Source organism: Labeo rohita, unplaced genomic scaffold, assembly GCF_022985175.1.
Source record: "Labeo rohita strain BAU-BD-2019 unplaced genomic scaffold, IGBB_LRoh.1.0 scaffold_197, whole genome shotgun sequence".
Lineage (NCBI taxonomy): Eukaryota > Metazoa > Chordata > Actinopteri > Cypriniformes > Cyprinidae > Labeo > Labeo rohita.
In genome coordinates, this window is record NW_026128187.1 from 1 (window position 1) to 27020 (window position 27020).

General features: G+C 35.6%; 1 protein-coding gene across 2 annotated transcripts in view; it reads right to left on the reverse strand.

The window, feature by feature from the left end:
- Positions 1-1067: 1067 nt before the first annotated feature.
- The window catches only part of septin15 (septin 15), a 34167-nt gene continuing 8214 nt past the window's right edge, over positions 1068-27020 (reverse strand). For both annotated transcript variants that reach the window (XM_051102076.1, XM_051102075.1), the window contains exons 3-12: positions 19124-19230; positions 14781-14881; positions 14535-14669; positions 10293-10410; positions 10112-10204; positions 9247-9343; positions 3227-3278; positions 2959-3084; positions 1375-1510; positions 1068-1238 (exon numbers count right to left, since the gene is read on the reverse strand). In XM_051102076.1, coding sequence (XP_050958033.1) covers positions 1089-1238; positions 1375-1510; positions 2959-3084; positions 3227-3278; positions 9247-9343; positions 10112-10204; positions 10293-10410; positions 14535-14669; positions 14781-14881; positions 19124-19230 — 1115 coding nt within the window. In that variant the 3' untranslated portion in view covers positions 1068-1088. The remainder of the gene's footprint in view (positions 1239-1374; positions 1511-2958; positions 3085-3226; positions 3279-9246; positions 9344-10111; positions 10205-10292; positions 10411-14534; positions 14670-14780; positions 14882-19123; positions 19231-27020) is intronic.

Genomic DNA, 27020 nt, shown 5'->3' on the forward strand with positions numbered 1-27020 from the left:
TTTTGAATGGTAGTCCATGTTTAACATATAAACTGAAAAATAATCACTGAAATTAAGTTTAGAAAAGACATAAACCACAAAATGCAGAATATTTTGAATATTTGTTAGAGAATTTATTAAATTGTTTGTTTGTGTTTAACACCATGCCAGTTTCTGTGGCTATTTTTATGCCCACAAAAATTGGCTAAATTATATCAGGTTTTTACAATTTATTTTTGCTAAAAACGCTAAAACTGAATTTGTCTCAACTTAAAAATTTCCTCAAAAGAGTTAACTGAATGAAACAAAGTTCTCTCACAGGGTTTATAATTACAAATTTAAATTTAATTTAAATTTAAAATATGAATTTAGAGAAAGAAATTAATTCATTTCATATACACTAAATTAACTACATTATTTTGTATTACATTTTTTAAAAATGCTAATACTTTATTTTAGGTTAAATGGATCGTTCACACAAAAAGAAAAATTCTATCAATAATTACTCTCCCTCAAGCCGTTCCAAACCTGTAAGACATTCATCTTCAGAAAGGTAGTAAGGACATTGTTAAAATAGTCCATGTGACATCAGTGGTTCAAACGTAATATTATGAAAAGTATTCTCAAGACTTCATAATATTACGGTTGAATCACTGATGTCACATGGACTATTGTAACGATGTCGTTACTACCTTTCTGGGCCTTAAACATGTCAGTTGCATTGTTGTCTATGGAGGGTCATAAAGCTCTTTCATTAAAAATATCATAATTTGTGTTCTGAAGATGAACGAATGTCTTACAGATTTGGAACGACATGTGGGTGAGTAATTAATGACAGAATTTAATTTTTGGTTGAACTATCTCTTTAAAATTTAAGTCTGAATCCAGTTTTTTAACGTGGTCCAGATCGTTGGATGTAAGAGGCAAATGACACAGTCAGCCTGCTTAAATCTACTTCTATGCATGAGTGCCTTTCTGTATTTATTAAAATATAAAAAAAAGGTTTTTGCTAACTGCATTATTTAGGGACTGAATAATGCAGAGAGTTACAGAAAGTCTATTTTAAGAGAAAAACACTGAGGAATTGAGATGAGAGAACAGCGAGAGTCTTACTTTGATGCATCAAGTTTCTGCTGCTCCAGGATGCGTTGCTGAGTCTCCCAGTTGGCTTTTTCTTCCTCAAACTGGCGCCTCTTCTCCTCAAGCTCTTTATACTGAGCTTCGAGATTCTTCTTCATCTGTTCATGACGCCGCTCCAGCTGCACCAAAGATGCCCAAGGTTTTTCAGTTAAGTATTTGTGATGATAGCCATGACAAGTATGGAGTGCAACAGAAAAAACAACAACCTCATTTTAATTAGAACTAGAAACTAAACAAGCATTCTCATATACACACCTCTGCCTCGGAGTCCTTCAGTTTTTGCTTCTTTTCTTTGACCTTCATCTCAAAGACCTGCTCCATCTCTGTCTCCATCTTCTTCATCTTCATCACATGCTCCCTCCTCTCCTCCTCCATCTGGGCCAGGGGACTCCTACAGGAGTGACATTGTAACAGTTGTAACAGATTTGGAGAAAGGTAGCATTAAATCACTTGCTCACCAATGGATTCTCTGCAGTGAATGGGTGCCATCAGAATGGGAGTCAGAACTGCGAGATATGAAAAATTCTGACTTTTTTTTCTCGCATATGCGAGAAATTTGCATTCGCTTTTTTTTTTTTTGTTTTTTTTTTCAGAATTGTGAATTTATATCACGCAATAATGATTTTTAAACTCACAATTCTTTTTTCTTGCAATTTTAACTTTTTTGCTCAGAACTGAGATATAAATTTGCAGTTCTGATTTTTTTTTTTTTTTTTTTTCCCAAGATTTATTTTTGCCGTTTTTGCCTTTTATTGATAGGACAGTAGTGAGACAGGAAATGAAGTGGGAGAGAGAGAGAGGGGGGACAGGATTGGGAAAGGTCCGCAAGCTGGGATTCGAACACGGGACGCCCGCATGTTGACGCACTGCCCACGAGGCTATTGCCGCCGACAATTATTCATTTTTTTCTTGCAATTCAGACTTTTTTTTCTCAGAATTCATATAAACTCGCGTTTTTTCCTAATAAACGCTAGTTTATATCTTGCAATTCTGAGTTTTTTCCTAATAAACACTAGTTTATGTCTCGCAATTCTGACTTTTCTTGCAAATGCAAGTTTATATCTTTCTGACTTTCCTCCTCAGAAGTGAATTGATATATAAACTCACAATTCTGACTTATTTTCCTAGCAATTTTGACTTTTTTCTCAGAATTAGGAGATAAAAACTCACAATTCTGACTTTTCTTGCAATTCTGTCTTTTTTCTCAGAATTATGATATAAACTCGCAATTTTGATCTTTTATAAACTTATAATTCTGACTTTTTTTCTCACAATTTTGAGATATAAACTTGCAATTCTGACTTTACTCACAATTCTGACTTTTTCTCAGAATTGACAAACTCACAATTCTGACATTTCTTGCAAATGCGAGTTTATATCTTGCTATTCTCACTGTTTTTCTCAGAACTGAGACTTCTGACTTTTTTTCCTCGCAATTCTGATTTTTTTTTCTCAGAATTGAGATATAAACTCACAATTCTTAACTTTTTCAGAATTGTGAGTTTATATCACACAATATTAATTTTATAACTCACAATTGTGTTTATATCACACAATTCTAAGAAAGTATTTAGAATTGAGAGATGCAAACTCGAAATTGTGAGGAAAAAAAATGCTGAATTGTGAGATTGTGAGAAATATTGTATTTTTATATTCAGTGGCAGAAACAGGCTTCCATACCTTGAAAATCAGACTTTTTAAGAATTTTTAACCACTAGGCTACAGGAGATGCTCAACAAAAGTTTGTAGGTGTGATCCCAGCAAAAGGTGATCCAGGCTCTCAATAACTCATTCAAAATTGTTTGGGATGTTTAGCTAAAAACAGAACTGTGCTCGTACTTTGTAAGCTGGCCCTTGTTCTTGGTGGCATCGACCCCGTTGCAGGTGACGGCTGCTAGTTTCTTACTCCGGTAGTTTTCATAGTGAACATTATTAGTCACGTCCTTCAGGTCCTGCATGTGAGTCCTGGAATGGATTGTTTGATGACAGGTTAAACATTGAACTCCAATACAGTATATCAGAATGACTGTCAGGTCGTACCTGGTCAGGACACAGTGTTAATTCACAGTTATCTCATCTAACACATTGTTTTTGCATTGTTTCTCACCTAATGAGCATATTCCTCAGGACCGTGAAGTCGCAGTGCTCACCGTTCTCCACTGAAACAGGAAGAAATAGATAGTTTAGCTTTATAATGTCACAATGACTTTCAAACCCATTAAATCCCTAACATTTTTTATTTTATTTTTTTATTTAACTTAAAATATCAAAATACAAGCTTTAAAATTACTTGCTTAAAGGGACAGTTCACCCCAAAATAAAAATTCTGTCATTAATTACTTTGGAACGACATAAAGGTGAGAATTTTTGGGTGAACTAACCTTTAAAATAGAAAAATGTAGGTACTACCTGCATATTCATGTTCAGGACTACAACATATAATGCTGTTAAATGTAACAATAAAATCTGACATGAAAATGCATTATTTTTATGGATGTATGCAGTTATGATAGACACTTAATATGAGATTGGACCTCTATTTTGATTAAAGATGCAGTCAAAAACAATTTTTAACAGGGATGCATGATATATCAATACCTTCTCAGTTATCAGTATTAAAAATATTATTTTGCATGCTCATTTCCCTCGATTTTTACATTTAGATAACTTTTGCATCTATAGTAAATCTCAAAACTCATACTGTACAATATAATGTTATGATGTATATTTTACTTATAGAATTTTAAGCTATTTATTTTAGTTTAAATACTTAATTTATTTAGACAAAATAGTACAGAATTTACTACTAACCAATTATTAATTATCAGTCATACACTAAAAAAATTTGTATTATAATGTTGTGATGCCTACATTCACTTTATACAGTTATGCTTTCTGTATTCTTAATTTATTTAAAGAAAATAATACAGAATTGAACCACTAGCCATTTATCAATTATCAACCATAGCAAAAAAATAATTTATGGGCTTATCTTATCAGACAGAATTTTAATATCAGTGCATCCCGACTTTTACATTTAAAAACATAAAACAGTGACAAATTATACATTTAAAAGCAAACAGGATCAGACATCGAACACAAAATTAATCAGGTAACAATAAACGATATCAGACACATGAAAAAAAAAAAAAAAGACAAAAGTCAGGTGGTTGTCAATTAAACACAATTTAGTAATTAGACATCAAAACTGAATATGTCAAAAGGTTAAACAGTCACAAAGATAAACAGCAGGTTAGCAGTCAGACCGCTGTTATGTGATCATACACGGGTATGTATGATCAAACGTTGTAATCACATGATATTCTGGAAAAGGACCAGAGACACTGATTTCTGAAAGATGGTTAAAGGATGAAGTCTTCTGCAAGTCTAACCTGCACCGTTACAGAGCCCAATGATGCTTTACCAAGCGAGCATCTTACCTATAAGTAGAACTCATGCTGATTGACCACCCCACGTGTCAATCATCTGCTACAACCACCTACCTGTGAGAGAACAGTTGGAGGGGCGGGACTAAAGTCTCTCCTGTGGGAACCCCCACTCAACCTGTGATTCATGGGCTACTACGACTAAAATAATGGTGTGTTGTAGGAAGGGTTACATGGCATAGCGATGACAAGCAGAGAGACCAGCCAAATGGAGCTAGGAGGAGGGGCAGGGGGTGGAGTCATATGTCTAAAGGGATCATGGGATTTGTAGTTTCTTCTTTGAGATGGGACAAACTCCTGATGCTGACAGGTATTGATGGTGCCTCAAAACGGCGTCACTTATATTGGATCGTATGTTAGGACAGTGTTGATCAGAGGTTAGGATGGAAACATTAGCACTCAGTCAACCCCGCATCAGAGTTCTGAGGTAAAAATGCTTAAAAATAATCATGTCAACGTACTATAATAAAAAAAATAGATGTATGTGAAGGAAAAAGTGGTATATTTTGTACTCAATGTATTTAAATCCAAAATGGGGGTTGGAAATAAGTAATGGGAGGCATGCATGTCTGGATGCAAGGTTTTGTTTAAACATAAGAGTAAGGCTGGGTGATATGTCAAATATTTATGATGTACTCGCAATGATTTTGTTCAAAATCAAATTAGGCAACATCATAAATATTAAGCTAATTTTAATTTGGCCATTTATGTTTATTAGACTAGCTCTGAGTTCCCACCTCGTCTATGAGTCTAGGGGTAAATATAGTAATAAAGTAGGGCTGCACGATTAATCGAACGATGTCGTGAGGCGCGTTTAGTCAATGAAGCCGGTACTTTGATTAGTAGTAAAGCTCCATCATGTGCGTTCAGTACACAGAGCAAGTAATACACAGAGCCGTAAAGCACTGACAAGCTACGCCAAAATCGCGCTCAAAATCGAATTCGATTTTGCGCGCGATTTGGTGTAGCTTGTCAGTGCTTTACGGCTCTGTGTATTACTTGCCGCTCCAGCTGAACGCACGTGATGGAGCTTTACTACTAATCAAAGTACCGGCTTCATTGACTAAACGCGCCTCACGACATCGTTCGATTAATCGTGCAGCCCTATAATAAAGTATAGAAATACAGTCATGTGAAAAAGTTAGGACACCCTATTGAATTTCATGGTTTTCTATATGGGGACATAATAAAAAATTATCTGGTTCTTGGCAGGTCTTAAAATTTAGAAAATAAATCCTCAGGTAAACATCATCACATGTCATATCACACTGTGTCATTATTTATTAAACAATAATAAAGCCAATATGGAAAGGCCATATGTGACAATGTTAGGACACCCTATGAGTCAATTACCTGTAGATCCACATTTAGCAGCAATAACTTGAAGCATTTATTTTCTGTGTGACTTTATCAGTCTCTCACATCGTTGTGGAGGAATTTGGACCACTCTTCTTTTCAGCTTTGCTCCAGTTTATTGAGGTTTGTGGGCATTTGCTTATGCACAGCTCTCACCACAGCATTTGAGCCATGATGAGCTCTAGACTTGGACTGGGCTATCGCAACACCTTGATTCTTTTCTTTTCATCCATTCTGTTGTAGATTTGCTGCCGTGCTTGGGATCACTGTCCTGTTGCATGACCCAATTTTGGCCCAACTTTAGATGTCGGACAGATGCTCTTGCATTTGACTGTAGAATACTTTGATATACAGAGGAGTTCATGGATAACTCAATGACTGTGAGGTGCTCAGGTCCTGTGGCTACAAAACAAGCCCAAATTGATCAGCCCTCCTCCAGCATGTTTGTCTTTTGGTATGAGGTGTTTGTGCTGATATGCTTTTTAGGTTTTCACCAAACTTGGCGCTGTGCATTATAACCAAACATCTCCACTTCGGTCTCGTCTGTTCAAAGGACATTATTCTAGAAGACTTGTGTTTTGTTCAGATGCAACTTTGCAGACCTAAACTGTGCTGCAATGCTGCAATGAAGCTTTCTTCTGCCAAGCCTTCCAAACATGACATTTTCGTCCCATATTTTTCTAATGCCATTGTCATGAACTTTATCATTTAACATGTTAACTGAGGCCTGTAGAGTCTGAGGTGTAGTTCTTGGGTTATCTGGCATTTCACTGAGCTTTACATGGTCTGATCTTAGGGTGAATTTTCTGGGACGTCCACTCCTGGAAGGAGAGGTGTCTGTTTTAAATGTCTTCCACTTGTGAATAAACTTCAAATTGTTTGGAAATGGCCGTATTACTCTTCTCAGATTCATGGTTCTCTGAGATGATTGCTGATGTCTTACCTCCTTGGCAATGTGTTAACGCACACCTGAAGGCTCCAGACCAGCAAACTGGCAAAGCTTATGCTTTTATAGAGGCGCTCAGACTTGCTGATGATCAGTTAATCAAGTCAATGCTTGACTGTTATTTACCCTCTTAATTCCAGTGTTAACAGTAAGGCTGTCCTAACTTTGTCACACATGGCTTTTCTATTTTGGCTTTATTTTTGTTCAGTGAATAATGACACGGTGCAATTTGTCATGTGTTGTTGTTCATCTGAGGTTTTATTTTCAAAATAAGACCAGCCAAGCACCTTTTTTTTTTTTTAAATGATGTCCTGATACAGAAAACCATGGAATTCAATAGGGTGTCCTAACTTTTTCACATGACTGTATATAATGAGGTAAATATTACTAACAGTGTACTAACCCTGATATGAGATTTAATCGAGATATAAACTTGCAATTCTGACTTTCTCAAATGCAAGTTTATATCTTGCAATTCTTTTTTCTCAAAATTGTGAAATATAAATGAGCAATTCTGACTTTCTCACAATTCAGATTTTTTAAACTCAGAATTGAGATATGAACTCACAATTCCAACTTTTTTCTCACAAATGTGAGTTTATTTCTCGCAATTCTAAGACTTTTTTCTCAGAATTGAGATATAAACTCACAATTCTGACTTTTTTCTTACGAATGTAGTGTATTTCTTGCAATTCTGATACTTTTTTTCCTCAAAATTAAGATATAAACTCACAATTCTGACCTTTTCTCGCAATCTGACCTTTTTCTTGTAAATGCAAGTTTATATCTTGCAATTCGGACTTTTTGTCTCAAAATTCTGACTTTATTTTCTCAGAAATGAGATATAAATTTGCAATTCTGACTTTTTTATATATATATAATATATACACATATATAAATAATTTTATTGAATAATTCATGTATACTTTAATGTATTATTTTTTCAATCTTTTTGTTATATATTACGTTATTGCATAAAGTCATTTGTAATGATACACACACACACACACTCACACACACATATATCATTTTAATTTTATATTTATATTTAATATTTAAATTATAATTTATTTTATATTTTAATTTATTATATTTTTATAATACTTTTCAGTTGTCTTAATATATATTGATATTGTAAAGTGATTTTTTTAATATATTATAAATTAGAGCTATTATATAATAACATTTTTATAATAAAAACATTTAAATTATATTTTCATTTAATATTTCATTTATATTTTAATTTATTATATTTTAAATCTTTTCAATAGTTTTATTATATATTATGTTATTGCATAAAGTCATTTGTAATTATACACACACACACACAAAATATGTGATGTAAAATGATTTTAATTCATAAATAAATGCTATAATTTATTATAGAATTTATTTATACATTGTATAATTTATAGTTTGGTTTTTATTATATAATTAAAGGGTTTTTTCTTAAAAGGGTTTTATATATATATATATATATATATATATTATATTATATATTATGCATGTATTTTACACACACACACACACACACACACACACACACACACAGTCTTCAGAAACAATGAGGTTTTAAAAAGTTTTTTTTTTTTACTTACGTAATGTATACTATTTTTTTTAATCACAACAAAAGCATTCATTAGTCTCAAACTTTCTGATCCCTTTACACATATAAAATATTAGTGAAACTCTCAAATATTGAGAGTTATATCTCAAACCTTGAGATATAATTTTCTGCCTATATCGTCCAGCCCTACATAAAGGGTAAATAAGAATCTATAAACATGTTAGAGAGCAGAGTTGCTCTATTTTCTATGGGGCTGCAGCTTATAGGTTTCTCCATGACTATTCGTAGAGCACTGACAATCAGCAAAGATTCTGAGCAGCAAAAAGGTGAAAGAGGAAGGAGAGGAGGAGGCCTTAACGAAGAGCGTATAAATGAAAAATGGTTTTGTTTACCAATAATGCCCTCTGTCAGTCATGGAAAAGAGCAGACAGAAAGAAAAAAGAGAAAAGAAAGAATGACACGTAAACAACCGAGGAAAAAAAGACACACTCGCTCACCACACAACAACAATTCCAAATGAAAAAGTTTTCAGGGAGGAGAGCTTTGTAAAGAAAGAAATGTGGGGAAAGTAAAACCACAACAGCAAGTCATTGGTGGCCTATGATGAAAAAAAAGGGGGGTGACAGTCTTTCTCTCTAGAAAACCTTACACCTCGTCGCCCTCCCTTTTCCAGAATCCCTCAGGTTGGACATTTGACCTGAGAGAAAAATTGTCCAGCAAGCCCATGCACTTGTTTCACACGCACTGGAACACTCCTGCTCTCTTTAAAAATGGTACAGTCCTCATATGGGTCATGCTGATACAAAGCGTACCTTCTGCCACACCCCAGGGGTACTGACGCCCTCTGACCTTCCTGCCATTTACTTCGATCACCACGTTGCTACCGACCACGGCCAGAGGCATCTTCTCCTGTTGGCACAAACCACAGTTAATTAAAGTGAGCCTGTATCGACCACACACAGAAAAAGAGAACTGACACAGGGGGTCTGACGTAGATTCTCATTGAACTTCAGAGCCGCGAGCGAGTCAGTCAACTAAATTGGTTCTGTAGCAGTTTAAATGTAGTCAATAATAACCTCAAGCTAACCTAGAGACACAAACAACACTGTGGATGCTGCTGGGATAGTTACAGACTTGAAAGACAACAATTCTCACTGTTTTTCTGCTGTCAAATTCAAATATAAAAATTTATGTAAGGCTTAATAACAAGGCTGTATATATGATGGCTATATACATGATTGGATATGAAGTGGTTGTGTTCGCCTGTGATTGGTTCATGTGATAAATCCTGCCTCTTGTTTTCGTATGCGTTTGTGTGCGTGAATCAGTCTGAATGAGTAAATTAGTAAATCTCTGTGTCTGTGCCTAGTATTTACTGAGCTTTGGTGACTGATAATCCGAAAAATTCAAAAATAGCTTAAAAAGTTAACTATTATTAAGAATAGCTGAACATAAGTTCACAAATAAAATATATTGTTTAAATTGTTACTGCCTTGAGTTATTTTTGAATAAATGTAAAATGCTCAAAAACACTAACTTGATGAGATTCATACTTGGCTTTAACAAATAGAATATTGATTACATTGTTAAATACAAAACATTTTTGTTTTCTTTTATGAAAGTGTAAGTTTCCTAAGTTTCCTTTGCTTTGCTTTGTATTAAGCAAATGGACTCTACCTTTATCTTTCGGATCAGTTTGCTGTCCTCATCGTCCTCTGTGTCGGGAAACTCATAGATCTTTATTTTATGCTCTTGGATCTCCTTCATAATCTAAAGGTGGAAAAATAATAGTATAGTTAAGAAAAATTGTAAAATGTAAATCATTACCTGTAAAATGTAAAATCACACATTAACACACCTGTTTCTTGAAAAGCTGGCACTCCTCTGGCGTCAGTGTATCGGCCTTGGCGATGAGCGGGATGACATTGACTTTGTCATGAAGACGCTTCATGAACTCGATATCAAGAGGCTTCAGTCTGAAAAAAGATTCAGAATATAAGTGAATTGTGTCTAGCAGTTTACACTTGTCTTGTGAGCTTGTGGTCCTAATACATTACTAGTAACATTTTACTAAATAAATTAATATATAGCAAGGTACAGTACATACAGTGCAGTACAAAATGGCAATGGACAGACGGATGGATAGAAGGATAGATAGAATGATAGAATGATAGATAGAATAACAGACAGAACAACAGATAGAACAACAGATAGACAGAATGATAGAACGATAGAAAGACAGAGAGATAGATAAATAGAACGGTAGAATGATTAAAAGATAGATAGATAGATAGATAGATAGATAGATAGATAGATAGATAGATAGGAGACAGATAGAATGAAAGAGCATTAGATAGAGCGATAGAGTGACAGATAGCGCGATACATAGAACGATAGAACGATAGATAGATAGCAAAATAGAGCGACAGAACGATAGACAGAGTGGTAGAATGACAGAATGATAGAGCATTAGATAGAGCGATAGACAGAACAATACATAGAACAATAGATGATAGATAGATAGAGTGATAGAACAATAGATAGAGGTAGATAGATAGAAAGAGAGCAATTGATGATAGATAGATAGATAGATAGATAGATAGATAGATAGATAGATAGATAGATAGATAGATAGATAGATAGATAGATAGATAGATAGATGATAGATAGATAGAGCAATTGATGTGATAGGAAAAAAGAGTGATAAAACGACAGAACGATAGTGGTAGAATGATAGAGCGACAGAACGATAGAGCAATTGATACAGCGATAGAACAAACAAAAGAATGAACGATAGAATAATAGATGATAGATAAAAAGACAGAACAATAGAGCGATAGAATGAGAGCAATTGATAGATAGAAAGACAAATAGAAAGACAGATAGAATGATAGAGCGATATAAAATGATAGAACAATTGAAAGCGATAGAGTGATAGAACAATAGATTGATAGAACAATAGAGCGATAGAACGATAGATAGAATGCACAGCATATAGAATATATTATAGAATAGTATAGAGTAGTTTACGATATAATACAGTATACCATAGTATAGTGCATTAAGGAAATAATTTTACAACAGAGTGAATACTCCTGAAAAGTCTTACAATTAAAAGTATAGAAACCACTACAATTACATGGAACGACGGGGGAAAAAAATAAAACAATAAAAGGAATGTTTCCACATAGTTTTCTACATGAATAATAATAAATATAATCAACAGTGACAGTAACAGTAAGATTAAGTAAACCATCAGAAAAATCTGCAAAGCTTACACATAAACCAAACACAAAAATCATCTGTATCCTTTGAAGTGATGCAATAGAACTGAAACAAGTCAGGCACCAGAAATGGGCATGAATAAACAGACCAGAGCAGAGGGGCCACTGTCAGCACAGAGCCGCCACCACACAGCACTGAACGTTTTCTCATCGTTTCCTTCCAAACCAGAAAAATTATGTCATGGAGGGAATGAGGGCTTCACTCTGTCTCTCTTTGCATCACTTTCGTTCGGGATTCCAGACAAAGAGGCTGTTCTTACACTGAGCAGGGTTTGTGTGTGTGTTTTTGTGGCTTTGGGGGCCAGCCGAGGGGCTGTTTATACATTTCAGGAATGTCAAGACTGAAGATGCAACACAAAGGTCACAGAAATATGAATGTTGCTTCATGGTGGCGTCTCAAAAAGGGCACGCTGCGGGGGTCGCACTATACTGAATGTAAATACAGAAGTTAGCATACCCATGAACTATAAAGCACCACAGAGTTTGTTATAAAGGATTTTCCCACATCTTAAAGTATAGTTCACCCAAAATGAAAATTCTGTCATTAATTACTCACCCTCATGTCGTTCCAAAGCCGTAAGACCATCCTCTGAACACAAATTAAGATATTTTTGATGAAATCCAAGAGCTTGCTGACCCTGCATAGACAGCAATGCAACTGCCATTTTCAAACATAATTTATAAAGCTACGAGAACACTTTTTACGTGCAAAAAAACCCCCCAAAAATAATGGCTCAACTCAGCAATTTCATCTCTTTCGTGTCAGTCTTCATTGTGCATTCAGAAGAGTACCGCGATACATGCGTGTAGTTCTGCTGATGCAGGAGCTGGCATTTTAACAATGTCCTTACTACCTTTTTGGGCCTTGAACGTGTCAGTTGCGTTACTTTCTATGCAGCATCAGAAACCTCTATGATTTCATCAAAAATATCTTAATTTGCTTTCCAAGGATGAACAAAGGTCTTACGGGCTTGGAACGACATGAGGGTGAGTAGTAAAAAAAGAAAAATTTTGCAATAAGATTTTATTTTTGGCCTTTTTGCCTTCAAATGTGACAGGACAGATCATACAAGACACAAAGCGAAGTGGGAGAGAGAGAAGGGGGCGCGATCAGGAAAGGTTCTCGAGCCGGGATTCGAACTCGTGACGCCCGTAGCGCAACGGCACTGCATGTTGGCACACTGCCCACAAGGCTATCGGTGCCGACATCTTGCAATAACATTTTTTTTTACCAAAACAAATATAATAAAATATAAAACACATCACAAATCTACGATGGCATTTTAGTGCCACGTTACATTTTTTTTTTTATCTAAAATTACAAGATTAAAGACTTAATATTATGTGAATAAAGTCTTAATGTTTCAAGAAAGTTGAAAATGTTTCAAGAATAAAGTCTAAATATTTCAAGAATAAAGTGGACATGTTTTGAGAATAGTCATAATTACGATAATAAAGTCAAACTTACGAGAATAAAGTCAATGTTTTAAGAATAAAGTCAAAATGTTTTGAGAATGAAGTTAAAATGTTTTGAAAATAAAGTTGAAATGTTTTAAGAATGAAATTGAAATGTTTTGAGAATAAAATCTAAATATTTTAAGAATGAAATCAAAATGTTTCGAGAATAAAATTTAAATGTTTTGAGAATAAAGTCGAAATTACAAGAATAAAGTAAAAATGTTTCGAGAATAAAGTAAAAATGTTTTGAGAATAAAGCTGAGATTACGAGAATAAAGTTGAAATGTTTCGAGAATAAAGACAAATGTTGAGAATAGAGTCAAAATTACGAGAATAAAGTTGAAATGTTTTGAAAATAAAATCAAAATGTTCTGAGAATAAAGTCAAAATGTTTCGGAAGTCGAAATTTATTTAAAATATTTTGAGAGTACAGCCTGCTCAGCTTTCAAAATCTTTCAGTTTTATAGTTAAATACAAACAACTCATTAACAAATTATATATTGTTGTCTTTTCTGAGGTATGTAGGCGACTATTCAGAAGCTGTTTTATTTACGGAATAATACAGTAGACAATTGGAAATAATAGTCTTCCATTCATTATTTGTAGCATGCCAGCCACCCAGTAATCACAATAATTTTATGCTTAGTTGCTTTTAATATAACAAAGCTCAGCTTTCAAATTCGTTTAGTTTTATAATGAAATACAATTTATAAATGTGTTTTTACTCTTTATTTCAAGTTCATAGCACAATATAAATGTGAAGAAACATTAGAGGGAATGAAAAAATACGTAATTGAATAAAACAAATGTCTCATTGCAATCAGAAAGATGACTGACTTACATCCCGCTTAAACTGAGGCGAATACGACTTTAATCTTGTAATCTTATTTTTTTTTTTTTTTTTTTTTTTTTTTTTTTAACGTGGCACTAAAACTCAGTGGTACAAATCTCATTTCTGACATAAAAAACTTTATAATCTTTAGGAAAACTGAGCCAAATAAGCTTAATCATTTTCAAAAATAAACGTCATGCGTCAAGCCCAGTTTAGTAGGCATTATGTAAGGCTTTTGGATCTGGGTGTGGGTAGTACGCATCTCCATCTGTGCTCATATGTCCTCCATCTCTCCATTTCACTCACTAATGCATTTAAATCAATGCACAGTCTGATGTTCTGATGCTTTCATTGTACCACAGTCATAAGGGATTCATGCACAAAATTCCAACATCATCCCACTCCTGAACAAAGTGCAAAATGTGTAAATCAGGACATCTATGTGTATGTGTGTATGTGTGTGGTGCTTCTATTTTAAGATGGTTGATTCATGCCAGGCTTTGTTTGTACAGAGTGCAGCGCCTACCCATGACCAGAGGGGGCGATGAAGTACAAACAGCAGTGCACCCTGTTGTCAGGCATCTGCCTCCTGTTTACTCGGGATTCAGCATTCAGGAAGTCTTCAAACTTACTGTCGATATAGTTAATGACAGGTTGCCAGCTGAAAGAAAGGGGAGAAGGAGAGATGAAAGGCAAAGTCAGATGCAAAGACTAAGAACAGATTTAAAACATCATATATTATTTGAAATGCCCCCAAAATACTTAAACTCACCAGTTGCTGTTGTCCACTGCATCTCCAAAACCTGGTGTGTCGACGATGGTCAGTGTGAGCTGGACTCCCCCCTCCTTTATCAGTACTTTGGACTGTTCCACCTGAAAACAGGACCACAAGTTGTCACCACAGGATATGTAGCCTGGGACAGCAACCTTGCTTGTTTGTTCTAGATTCATGTCTCTGACACAACATCATTGCTAACCAAGTCTAAACCACAAACGTTCATGTGAGGAAACACTGGTTTGTGTATAAAAATGTGTACTTTCATCAAACCAAAAGGTCATAGATGAGTCTAGAAAATAAACAATTAATACAACAGCTGTATATGTTATACAAAAATGCTAATAACAAATATTAACAAGACAGCATGGTCTAGTAGTTGTCCAATAAATAATGAGACTGACTAGTTTATTTTATTAAAAGCTGCATATTTAAATTCATTGCTGCTACAAACCTGTTCATGTCAAGTAATAAATAGTCGTCCTTCCTCTTTCTAGCAACAAATGTAGTCTCACGAGTTTCATTCTACATCTTAGCATGTGCATTAGTTGCATTCTAGGTTAGGCCAGTGTTAGACACCAAAGTGAGACACTGAAATAGTCATCTCCAATGTCACTATGATTCAGCTTCATCATCTCCTGAAGTTATTTCAGCTGCTTTCAGTAAAAACCGGCTTATTCTCACAGGCCTGGTTATTTTTGGCTGACCCTCTTTTTCTAAAACTGCACTCTCATTCACACATGCACTTTGTCGCTAACAAAAACAACCACACAACCTTTCTTAGTTCTTCAAAAAGAAGAGAGATCGGGAGGGAGAAAACTCAGAGACGTAAGGAGACTTAAGTAAGAGATAGAAAAAAATGAAGGGAATGTAAGAAAGTGAAGTGGAGTGAACCTTAATAAAACCCTTCCATTCTCACTCATGCTAGGATGTTTATGAGGCACATCGGGCCACTTCAGTTTGCAACAACACAGAAAAAGAAATAAATTCAAATGTAGAAACACAAAGCCACAAAAATGTCAAGACTTTCATTCGACGCAACCCACTCGCCCTTGTGTGGCTGCTATGACAAACACTGCAGATTGTTTTGGAATATAAATACTCTCGGGGCTGTCTCTATGTCCTGCCTGAAGTGACCACAGAGGACTAGACAGCCACACATCACAACATGGCCTTTGGCCAGACTGACAAATTTATACCACCGGTATTCATGGTGGAACAAGTGTATGGCAGAAGGCATCCTGCCACTAGGGAACACGCCAGAGAAGGTTAAATGAGGTCTAAAGAGGAAAGGACAGGAGAAAACAATGTGATCAACGAGATCAATAAGGTGCCGCCTCAGATGAATCTTTCATTGAATTCCAGTGGGAGCAAGCAATGTCCCTTGGTTTTACATCACCTCTCCAAATGAGAATGGATTTGTTTAGATGTTGGGTGACAGATGCCACACTCACTGGATTCAACTGTAAGATGATGTGGAGTTGTGTTTGGTTGGTTTCTGCACAGTGGTGAGAAAAGCAAATAACCCTAAACAAGCACCCCCTAAATGCTGATCCATGTGAATAGATACAATATGATGAGTACACAGACTACTCATTAATAAATGAGTGGAAACAGATCAACACATTTGAAGCCCTGTCCCAAACGGTGCATTTAATGCAGGGTTGCCAGGTGTTCAAAACAAAACCCTCCCAATTGATACTCAAACTAGTCCAGAACTATCCCAAACGCAATCTGGCGGGTAAAATGTTTTGTTATGTCATGTTTTTTTTTTTTTGGTGGGGTTTTCCTTTTAAAATTCAGGGCCACTGATTTAGGCTCTGTCCCAAATGGCACCCTAAACCCTCGTGGTCTTCATCTGACTCTGCACTTTCATGGCGTAATGCCTTATTGACTGTTGGGTAGAAGTCTGCTGTAGAGCTCACCCCCGGTGCGGGCTCAGCAGAAGTGCATATCGAGGGCGCATAGCAGCACTAGCACCCTTTCAAATGCAAAAATGACTAATGTCTTGTGGACTTCATGGACGCGCACACACGGCAGCCATTATAAGTCTGCAAGACCGAAAGTGCACATGATGTGTGTCAATTGGGACAGGGCCACTGACTTGGGCTCTGTCCCAAACGGCACCCTAAACCCTCACAGTCTTCCTAAGGGTCCACACTTTTGTGACGTAATGCCGCTTTGACTGTCAGGTCTGCTGCGGAGCTCGGCAGAAGTGCATATCGAGGGCGCATAGCAGTCGCAAAGGGGCTTTTTGAGCGCTAAAATGACAAATGGGACAAATGGGTCTCGTGGACTTAATGGACATGCACATGCAGTGGCCTTTGTGAGTAATCAAGACCGAAACTGCACATGAAGTGTGCCATTTGGGACAGGGCCTTAATGTGTACTTGCAATCTTGCAATTATCACTGTGTATGTGAATTCCAAGAGGCTGCAGTGTGTCCCATTAGTCATTTTAGGTTAAGAAGGGTGCTCAGGATTGTTCAATGAGGCTGTCTTCACTGCTGACTTATATACAGAGTCTATGTGGCATTATATCATAAAACTGTGGTCTTGGAGGAGGACTGCAAGGACTTGGGGTGTCATTGGAGATAGGGTTTATCATGGCGGCTGCAAAAGACACATGTATTTTCTGACCAGTTATACTATCAGTCAGATTTTAATGGTGATTTGACATGTTAATGGAGGGGTGGTCTAATCATGCTCCTCGAGGGCCAATGTCCTGCAGAGTTTAGCTCTAGAAATCCTGAAGACATTTATTAGTTGGTTCAAGTGTTTTTAATTACAATTGAAGCATTCTACAGGACACTGGCCCTTCAGAAGGGGAACTGGACATCCCTGTGTTACTGCAAAATAAGTATGGTACAAAAGTTCTTGAGACTTCGATCATTCTCTGTTCATGTAGACAGGAGCTTACATTTGCATGACTGGAAAGCTTTTTAAAATAGACACCAAGTGAACTAACATGTCATGTCATCCAAGCTTGACCAGTGTCCAAAACAACTTGGATCCAAACCTCAACGGTGAACTTTGTCTTGATGTCAACAAAGACAGAGTTTGTTCATCAAGATAAAGGAGAACCGAGAGCGTCTACACTGAAAACACCAGAAAGGGCCGAGCCACCTCGGAACACGTCCCATCTCTAGGGTGGTGGGAAAGTCATTGCCGGGGTGTTGGGTTTCGTGGGAAAATTCTTGACCTTCTACTGAACCCTACTTGCCTCCAGAGGAATCTAGACCCCTTCATATTGCCCCTCCCATCCTCTTCAAAACACTGCAATTGACTCACTCCATCATACCGCAAGCTCTTTTCAGTGTATCCTCCCCCATTTCTGATGTTCCAGCCTCAGCATCTGTTCTCGCCTTGTTTATCAAATCCATATAAGGTCAAAACTCTGCTGTCTCTTTGCTGTGGGAAGTCTGGGAGCATTTGCTCTGGCCTGGGACCTTCAGAAAGCAAGAATCTGTTTGTGATTGCTTGGGCCTGCTTGGTGCTCTGCACTCCAGCTGTTTCTTTGCACTTGCGTGTTGGTTGACTTGAACTTGACGAGGCAAAAAGCTTGAGTGCATGTGCGTGATTAATGCAGTAAGGCTTAATCCTTCCTCACAGTCATGCAGCTAATCTATCAAAACTATAATACTTAAATGTGTAGTGGTTCCAAATTGGATGTGCAACCCCTGGATAACGCAGACTAGATTTGTTTACTTGCACAACTTGCCAATAGCAAGTTGGCAACAAAATCAACTTGGACAGACCAAAAATTGTTCCTGCAGCATAAAAATTGGGGCATGAAAGAAAACAGATCTGTATTCTAAGTTACGCAGAAGGTTGCACAGTTGAACGGGTCAGTTAGGCACGACAAAAAGGTTGCCAACTCCTGGTCCAAGGTAAGAACAAGGCCTTGCCACAAATGGCACACTTCACATGCATTTTTGGTCTTGAGGACTTACAATGGCCACTGCTTGCACATGTCCACTAAGTCCACAAGACCGGAGGGTGTCCCATTCATCGTTTTAGCTTTCAGGAGGGTGCTCGTGAGTTTGATCCATTGCAGCCACTATGCACCCTCAATCCGCACTTTTTGCGGACTCAGAGGAAGACCATGGGGTTTTAGAGTGCCATTTGGGACAGTGCCTAAGAAATCAGACCTCAGTAGCCTCCCTCGTGGCTTCTCTATGTCACATCTGGCTGCAAGCCAGTGCAAGATAATGGCGGCTGGAGATAAAGGGTCAAAGGTAAGGAAAGAAATAGAGAGCAACACTAACAGAGACAGTGGAAGATAAAGGGAAGATCACTGGATCAGTATCAGGAGTCAAAGGTCATCTAAGGAGGACATACCTGAACAGTCTTCTTGATCCTTTGAGATGGGCCAGGGTAGTCTTTGGAGTACAGGTCTGTCAGAAAGAGGGAATTGATAAGCGTGGATTTGCCCAGTCCAGACTCACCTAAAACAGGAAAGCGGCAAACAAAAATGTTAAGTGGCTGTGCTTTACTTGTGCCAGGATGAAATGCCAAACGCAAGAGACAGACGGAGACACCCATACTTAAAAACAGGAGGTGATGAATATGAGATTCTTTCTCAAGCTTTCTCACATCCATCCACCCACACAGAAACACACAATTAGTTTGTTGTTTTTGAGCCAACCAATGGCACATGTGGGACCCTGGCCAGAACTTGAATAGCTTCTTCTTGAGGACAGCAATCGAATGACAGCAGATTCATGGGTGTATTGGGAAAATGTTGTGGACAAAGAAGAGGAGTGAGAGAGAGAAGAAATAAAACATTGCTCGCTCCATTCCCTCTAGCCAGCTCCACTCTTTACTGATGAGCAAAAGGCTGTCATTTTTGAGTTGGGGGAAGGGAACGCTTGGGCTCATCTGGCAGAACAGACCACCAATGTACACCATCCTCACCCACTCAAATACACATTCTCACTCCACGTTCTTGACACAAGCTTGATCCTAGGTTTCAGATGGGGGTGTTGAAAGCCTCTTCTCTCAATAAACAAACTTCCCACTGATGATCCTCAGCTTCTGAGCTTCCAAATCTTTTCTTATGCATTTACTATACCAAGTCCTAAATGGACATTTACCAAGAAGAAACCAAATATTGACTGGTAAATAGTTGATGTATTCATTGATATTTGATTGGATTGTTAAGCTAATATTAAAATATTACAATCTTAATTACAACATTAATCAGTTTCAAGCTGTTACCAGTGTGTCCTATGTAGCCAAAACAGTTCAACATTTGGACACACACACACTTTAAAGATTCTCTGTGCTATGCCAGAGATAACACACAGACACCAAACCCACCCTCTGTCTGCTAAGTAAATTTACTCCTCCGTGCCTCAGGCTACAAAGACTTACCTAAACAAGACAGAGTGACTGGACTGTAAGAGCATCTTTGTGTGTGGGTGGGGGGAGAAGATGAGAGGACGTCAGCAACCTGAAACTGAGGCGACCAGTGGAAGAGAAGGAAAGGGGGGAGGAGAGATGGATAAAAAGAGACAGAGAAGTGTTTGGTCTGTCTGCACTTACACTGGCATTTTAATGGGAGCCATGTAACAACAACTAATAATTTTGTTTTGTGTTCCTGTCGTTTTTATTAATATTCTACTTAGTTTTAATTTATTTTTGTAAATTTTATTACTTAAACTTATTTCAGTTAGTTACTAGAGTCTAATTTTAGGATTCTTTTTACCAATATTTATATTTTATTTCAGCTGTATTTCAGTTGTTTTTTTTTTAAATACTTTTTAATAGTTTTAGTAAATTATAAAAACATTTATACAGGTAAAAGTTCAGAATTTTAAGTTGAAAAGTAGGGCCCTGTTGGTGCTGATAGCCTAGCGCACTGACATATAGTGCAACTGTACCTCTGGCGACCCGAGTTCGAATCCCAACTCGTGGTCCTTTGCCAATCCCGTTCCCAACTCTCCATCCCATGCTTTCCTGTCAATCTCTACTGTCCTGTCCGTTAAAAAGCATAAAAAAGGACCAAAGAAAAAAGAAAAGTAGGGCCCTATGAAATCTGTTATTTTTTCACCAAAATTCAGTTTTTCCCATTTTAATTTTTCTGGATTTTTTTTTTTTTTTTTTTTTTTTTTTTTAATTCTGCGTTTTCCATTAATGATCTGGATTTCACCAATAATCAAAAGCATCTTTAATTAATTGATTTTATAAAAAAATAAATTATTTTTATTTTATTTATTTATTTATTTTCAGAAATACTGCGTATTTATATTTTTCTGGTAAATGAATTCTGGTAAATAGTTTCTCTACTAATAATGTAGTAGTACTATTATCATATTAAGTAATAAGTTTCTGTCACAGTTTCTTCAAGTTAAACCAAACCTTTATTTTGACGGCTTTCTGTGAAGACTTTTATGACAACATTTTTTCTCAAAAACTGTAAAATGCTCATGCAGTTCTAGACATCATGTTCATGTGTTCACTCATAAACTAAGACAGCAGAGGCTAAAAACACTGCAAACATCACGTGTGCTTCAGTATGTGTGTAGTAAACAAAAATCGCACGTCTGCGTCATTCATTCACACAGATATATGCATAACATGCAGGTTCGTATTTAAATATTATTTTTTGCAGCTTAACATTCACAGACACTAGTCTGTATCATGTTTTGATTTAAATATACTGACCTACTTTTGACTTGTTCATCCAAAATTTGTCAAATTCTATGATATTCCGCTTTATACAGTAAATTCATTTTTATGACCAGATTCTGTGATTCTGTCCGACTTTTCCACATAATGGAAATCATAGGGGCCTATAAAAGTTAAATATAGTCCCAAAATGAAGACAAAAATACAATGAGACCATTCAGATCACAAAAATACTTTTCATAAATATAACGAAAAAAAGATTGTTGTTATTATTGTTACAATTTACTTATGATTTCTGTAGCTGGTTAAAACTATATAAAATGTTTGTGAAAACATACAAAAATTAAAATTCATTGCAAATATGATTGCTCAAACCATTTCCAGAAGTTTGTGCTTTACAGAAACCTCACACTAGTAGTAGTACACACACGCACAGCAGGATGTATTCATGAAATCCTGATGCCACCGCTTTAACGGGTGAGAATAAGTAGATTAGCAAGCGCCTCCAGCTCCAGATATCTCTAACGCCCTGTTTCTCCCTCTCTCTCCCTCTCACCCCCTCAGGGCAAAGCCAGACCCAATTAGCCTCATCCCCTCTTTTAATTAAATATCGGTCCGCATGATCTTTGAAAACGAGATGCTTCAGTCACACAGCAAGGATCCAGGTCTAGTTCACAGTTGGCTGACCTTTATCAGACCCATGGATGAATGAAGCGAACTCACCTCCCTGTCTCATTTCGGTCCCTTTACAGTCTTTCTTTTACTACTCCAGTCAAAAGGGATATAGCACATGTGACTCTCCAGTGGGGACAAACAGAGACACTGGAAAACCATTACACAGAGGAAGAAGTCTAAAGCAGTGCTAATAGACTGGCACAACCACAGTGCGGATAAATAGACCCTATTTCCACCGGCTTTACGCTGAACTACACCCAGACAGGCTATAAGGCGAACAGACATTTTAGAATAAAAGGCGCAAGCTAGCATCACTTCCTGACCCAGTTTGACACAGTTTGCATTTAGCTTGAAAAAGTAAGGGTGAATGGTGTTCAAAAGCATTTGAGTCACCAGTGTTTCATGCAGTATGATGATAAAGTAAGTCCAGTGAAAATGTCTTTTAGATAGTTTGAGAAAAATTGTTGTATTTCACCCAAAATTTGAAAAATTGTAGAGCTGCAAAACGATTAGTTGAGATTAATCGATTCAAAATAGTTTATGTTTGTATACTGTGTGTGTGTACTGTGTATATTTATTATGTATATATAAATACATTGTATTTTTAAATATTTGTATGTATGTATTTGTATTGTATGTAAACACTTGTATATAATTTATATTGTATATAAATATAAATATTTTACATATAAAACATTTTTTTTTCTAAATATATACATGTATGTGTGTATTTATACATACATAATAAATATACACAGTACACACATATAGTATGCAAACATAAACTTATTTTAAATCGATTAATCGCAACTTTTGCTTTAGTTTATTTTAATTAATTTTTTGATTAATTGTGACTTTTGCGGCTTTGCAACTCAACTAATCATTGGCAACTAACATAAAATAGGTTCTAAAATAAGTACTATAACAACTAAAAATCTTAAACTTAAATAAAAACTTAAATGAAAATTAAAGATAAATTAAAAAAAAACACTGAAAATACACATTTTATATAAATATTCAGCTTTCATTTAAATTTACTATATTAATAACTAAAATAACACAAATGACAAAACTTTTCTTTTTTTTTTTTTGCAGAACATAAAATATGATATTTCAAGAAATGCCTTAGTGTTTTTGTTCATAAAATTCATGTCAAAGGGTTCATATAATTCAAAGTCAAAATGTTGTTTGGTTCCCAAGTTTCTTCAAAATATCTTCTTTTGTGTTTAAAGGCAAGTAAATGATGACAGAATTTTAATTTTTGGCTAAACTATCCATTTAATAATTTGTGACCCTGAACCACAAAACTAGTCATAAGTAGCATGGGTATATTTGTAGCAATAGCCAATTGTATGGGTCAAAATTGTCAATTTTTCTTTCATGCCAAAAAACATTAGGATATTGAGTAAAGATCACGTTCCATGAAGACAAATTTTCTACTGTAAATATATCAAAACTTAATTTTTGATTAGAATAAGCATTGCTAAATACTTCATTAAAGGCGATTTTCTCAATATTTAGATTTTTTTGCACTCTCAGATTCCAGATTTTTAAATAGTTGTATCTTGACCAAATATTGTCCTAACAAACCATACATCAATGGAAAACTTATTTAGCTTTCAAATGATGTATAAACCTCAAATGGCCCTTATGACTGATTTTGTAGTCCAGGGTTACTTTTAGAAAAGTGCTTTATGAATTAATCAATCATCAATGAACCAAACTTCCCTATTAAGATTACTTTTCTACGCTTATTAATTGCTACTACCATAAATAGACGGGTGAATGGGAGGTCTGGGACAAATAGACAAACTTTCCAAGAGATTCCACACATTCTTCTTGACTTTCATCTTTTACCTCTTCCTGTCATCACGCTCTGGGCCAGAAAGCACCCCAGGGTCCATTACCGGGCTCAGATATCCTGACAACCCCTCACCTCCGCCCCTTTTCCACTACCCTGCCCCCATCCAATCCCAGCTATCCCATCTCTTACTCTCTCACTGTCTCTTCTGCTTGCTCACTCACTCTTTTCCCCTCATAAAAGAGGCTCTTCTACCATACAGTTGCTTAACTCTTTAACAAACTGCGGACAGAGAGCGAAAAAGAGGCCCACTACCCCAACACATAAACAAAGCTGAATTGGCGTTACAAATAAACAGCAGAACAAACTATTTTAATTTGAACTAGTAAGCTCAGAAAACACTTGGATCAAGTATTTAGTACACACTCTACTGATTTTAAATAACGTGAGAATGCAAGTGTGATAGCAAGTGTGTGTTTAACTGGTTTGCAGAGAGGGGCTCCTGTAGTGATAAGATCCATTGTTTGGCAACAAAGGTCAGAGTTCATCTCCGAACAGCCTGAGATAACAATCAGCAACGCTTTGAAAAAACTTCTATAGACACACACACACACACACACACGCAAGTCACTTCAAATAAGAAAATCAATCTGACCTACATAGAAAATAAGATCCATGAGGTGACACGTGTGATGTTACACACTGCACGTGCACGATCAGCATACATACTCACACACAGATATAGTGGAAATTAGTTAGATTTTCCCCAACGGCAATGAGAGACTCTCTAAGCTATGGACTATTTTCTGCCAAATGCATTTTTATTCTGAATCTGCTTTGAGAAATGCTTCAAGTTGTAGAGTAATAGTTCTCCAAAAGGCATTTTTCTCATTCATTGCAGTCTTCACACAACTCAAAGTCGGTATGTTGACCACATGGACACTTCAGGGGACCCTGGCTAAGACACACTTTCCACATTATACTACTGGGGTTGTGATTTCTCAGAACGTCCAAAACAGCTTTCCAAGAACCTACACCAGGATTTAATGTTTCTGAGACCTAAAACATATTTTGCATACTCTCATTAGAGATCTGAAACTTGTGGTTGAAATGACGCAGTTCGTTTAAACACTTCACTTCCCGTACTGTGACACTATTACAATGTTTTGCAATGATTCAGAATCATTTTTCTAAATAAGTTGAAGATGACAGTAACTAAATGAACAATCAGTCACTTCAAAAGCAGACTGGGATATGGATTTGGTGGATTATACAAATGAAAACCCAAGTATTTTGGATAACACGTACACATAATAAATTACTGTGGTATTATTTGTAGTAAATTGTGAGTAAATATGGTTATATGGTAAATATGGTTAAATATGGTATATACATATAGAGTACTATTCAAAACTTTGGGAACAGTAAGATCATTTTTGAAAGAAATGAACTTTTATTTTTAAAAAAATTGATGGATTTAATTAATCAAAAAAGTGACAGTTTAGAATGTTACAAAAGATTTCTATTTAAAAAAAAAATGTTGATCTTTTGAGTTTTTTACTTATCAAAGAATCCTGAAAAAAAAAAAATGGCACAATGATTTTACTATTTTAAAACATTTATTTAAGTATATTTCACAATATTACTGTTTTTACAGCTGTAAAAACTACACTACCAGTCAAACGTTTTTGAACAGTAAGATTTATGGTTTTTTTTTCACCAAGCCTGCATTTATTTGATCCAAAGTACAGAAAAACAGTAAAATTGAAATAGTAAAATTTTGAAATATTTTTACTATTTAAAATAAAATTTCCATTTGAATAGATTTTAAAATTACATTTATTCCTGTGATTTCAAAGCTGAATTTTAGCATCATTACTTCAGTCACATGATCCTTAAGAAATCATTCTAATATGCTGATTTGCTGCTCAAAAACATTAATTATTATCATTATGTTGAAAACAGCTGAGGATGTTTTTAGGTTTCTTTGATGAATAGAAAGAAACAGAAATCTTTTGTAACATTATAAATGTCTTTATCATCACTTTTGATCCATTTAAAGCATCCTTGCTAAATAAAAGTATTAATTTCTATACTTTCAATAAATAAATAAATAAATAAATGTACTGACTCCAAGCTTTTGAATGGTATAGTGTATAATGTTACAAAAACTTTTTATTTCAGATGATTGCTGATCTTTGAATCTTTCTACTTATCAAGAATCCTGAAAAAAATTACTTAACTGTTTAAATAATAATAATAATAATAATAAAAAAAATAAAATAAAATAAAATAAAAATTGTTTCTTGAACAGCAAACCAGCATATTAGAATGATTTTTGAAGGATCATGTGACACTGAAGACTGGAGTAATGATGCTGAAAATTTGGATTTGATCAATGGAATAAATTTCATTTTAAAATATATTCAAATAGAAAGCACATACAAATAGTAAAAATATATTTTTTAAAAATGTACTGTTTTTACTGTACTTCGAATCAAATTAATGCAGGCTTGGAGAGCAGAAGAGACTTCTTTAAAAAAACATTACAAATCTTAGTGTTCAAAAACTTTTGACTGGTAGTGTATACCAAAAATAAAACTAAATTATGTCAGACGATTCATAACAAATAAATACATCTAGAATCTGTAATAAACAAATAAATAAATAAGTCAAAAGCTAAGTCATTTCAATAATTAGCATCTGCACTGGAAACAGAATAGCCACTTTACACATTTCTACCATCACACATAATTTTTTAAATATTATATTTGTTGAGGTATTTTTGGATTTTCAGACACGACACGGTACAATCACAAGACACCTACACAGATATGAAAAAGAAAGAAAAAAAAGATACCAAGGACAGGACAGTAAAAGAGAGCAGTTAAATTTGCAAGTGTCAACACTGTCGCTAGTTTTGAATCTTGTACAACTGAGGGAAAAAACCTTAGAGATTCAATTATTCAAAGGAGGTAGTTAAACAAAAACACATATCTTTAATACTGTCAAACTTCTTATTGTTAATTTCTAAAATCCCATCTAAACAATGATCTCTCCAACTTAATAAAACTCATAAATGGCTTCTAGAGAGTGCGAGAGGATTAGCATAATGGTGTTACTTTACTT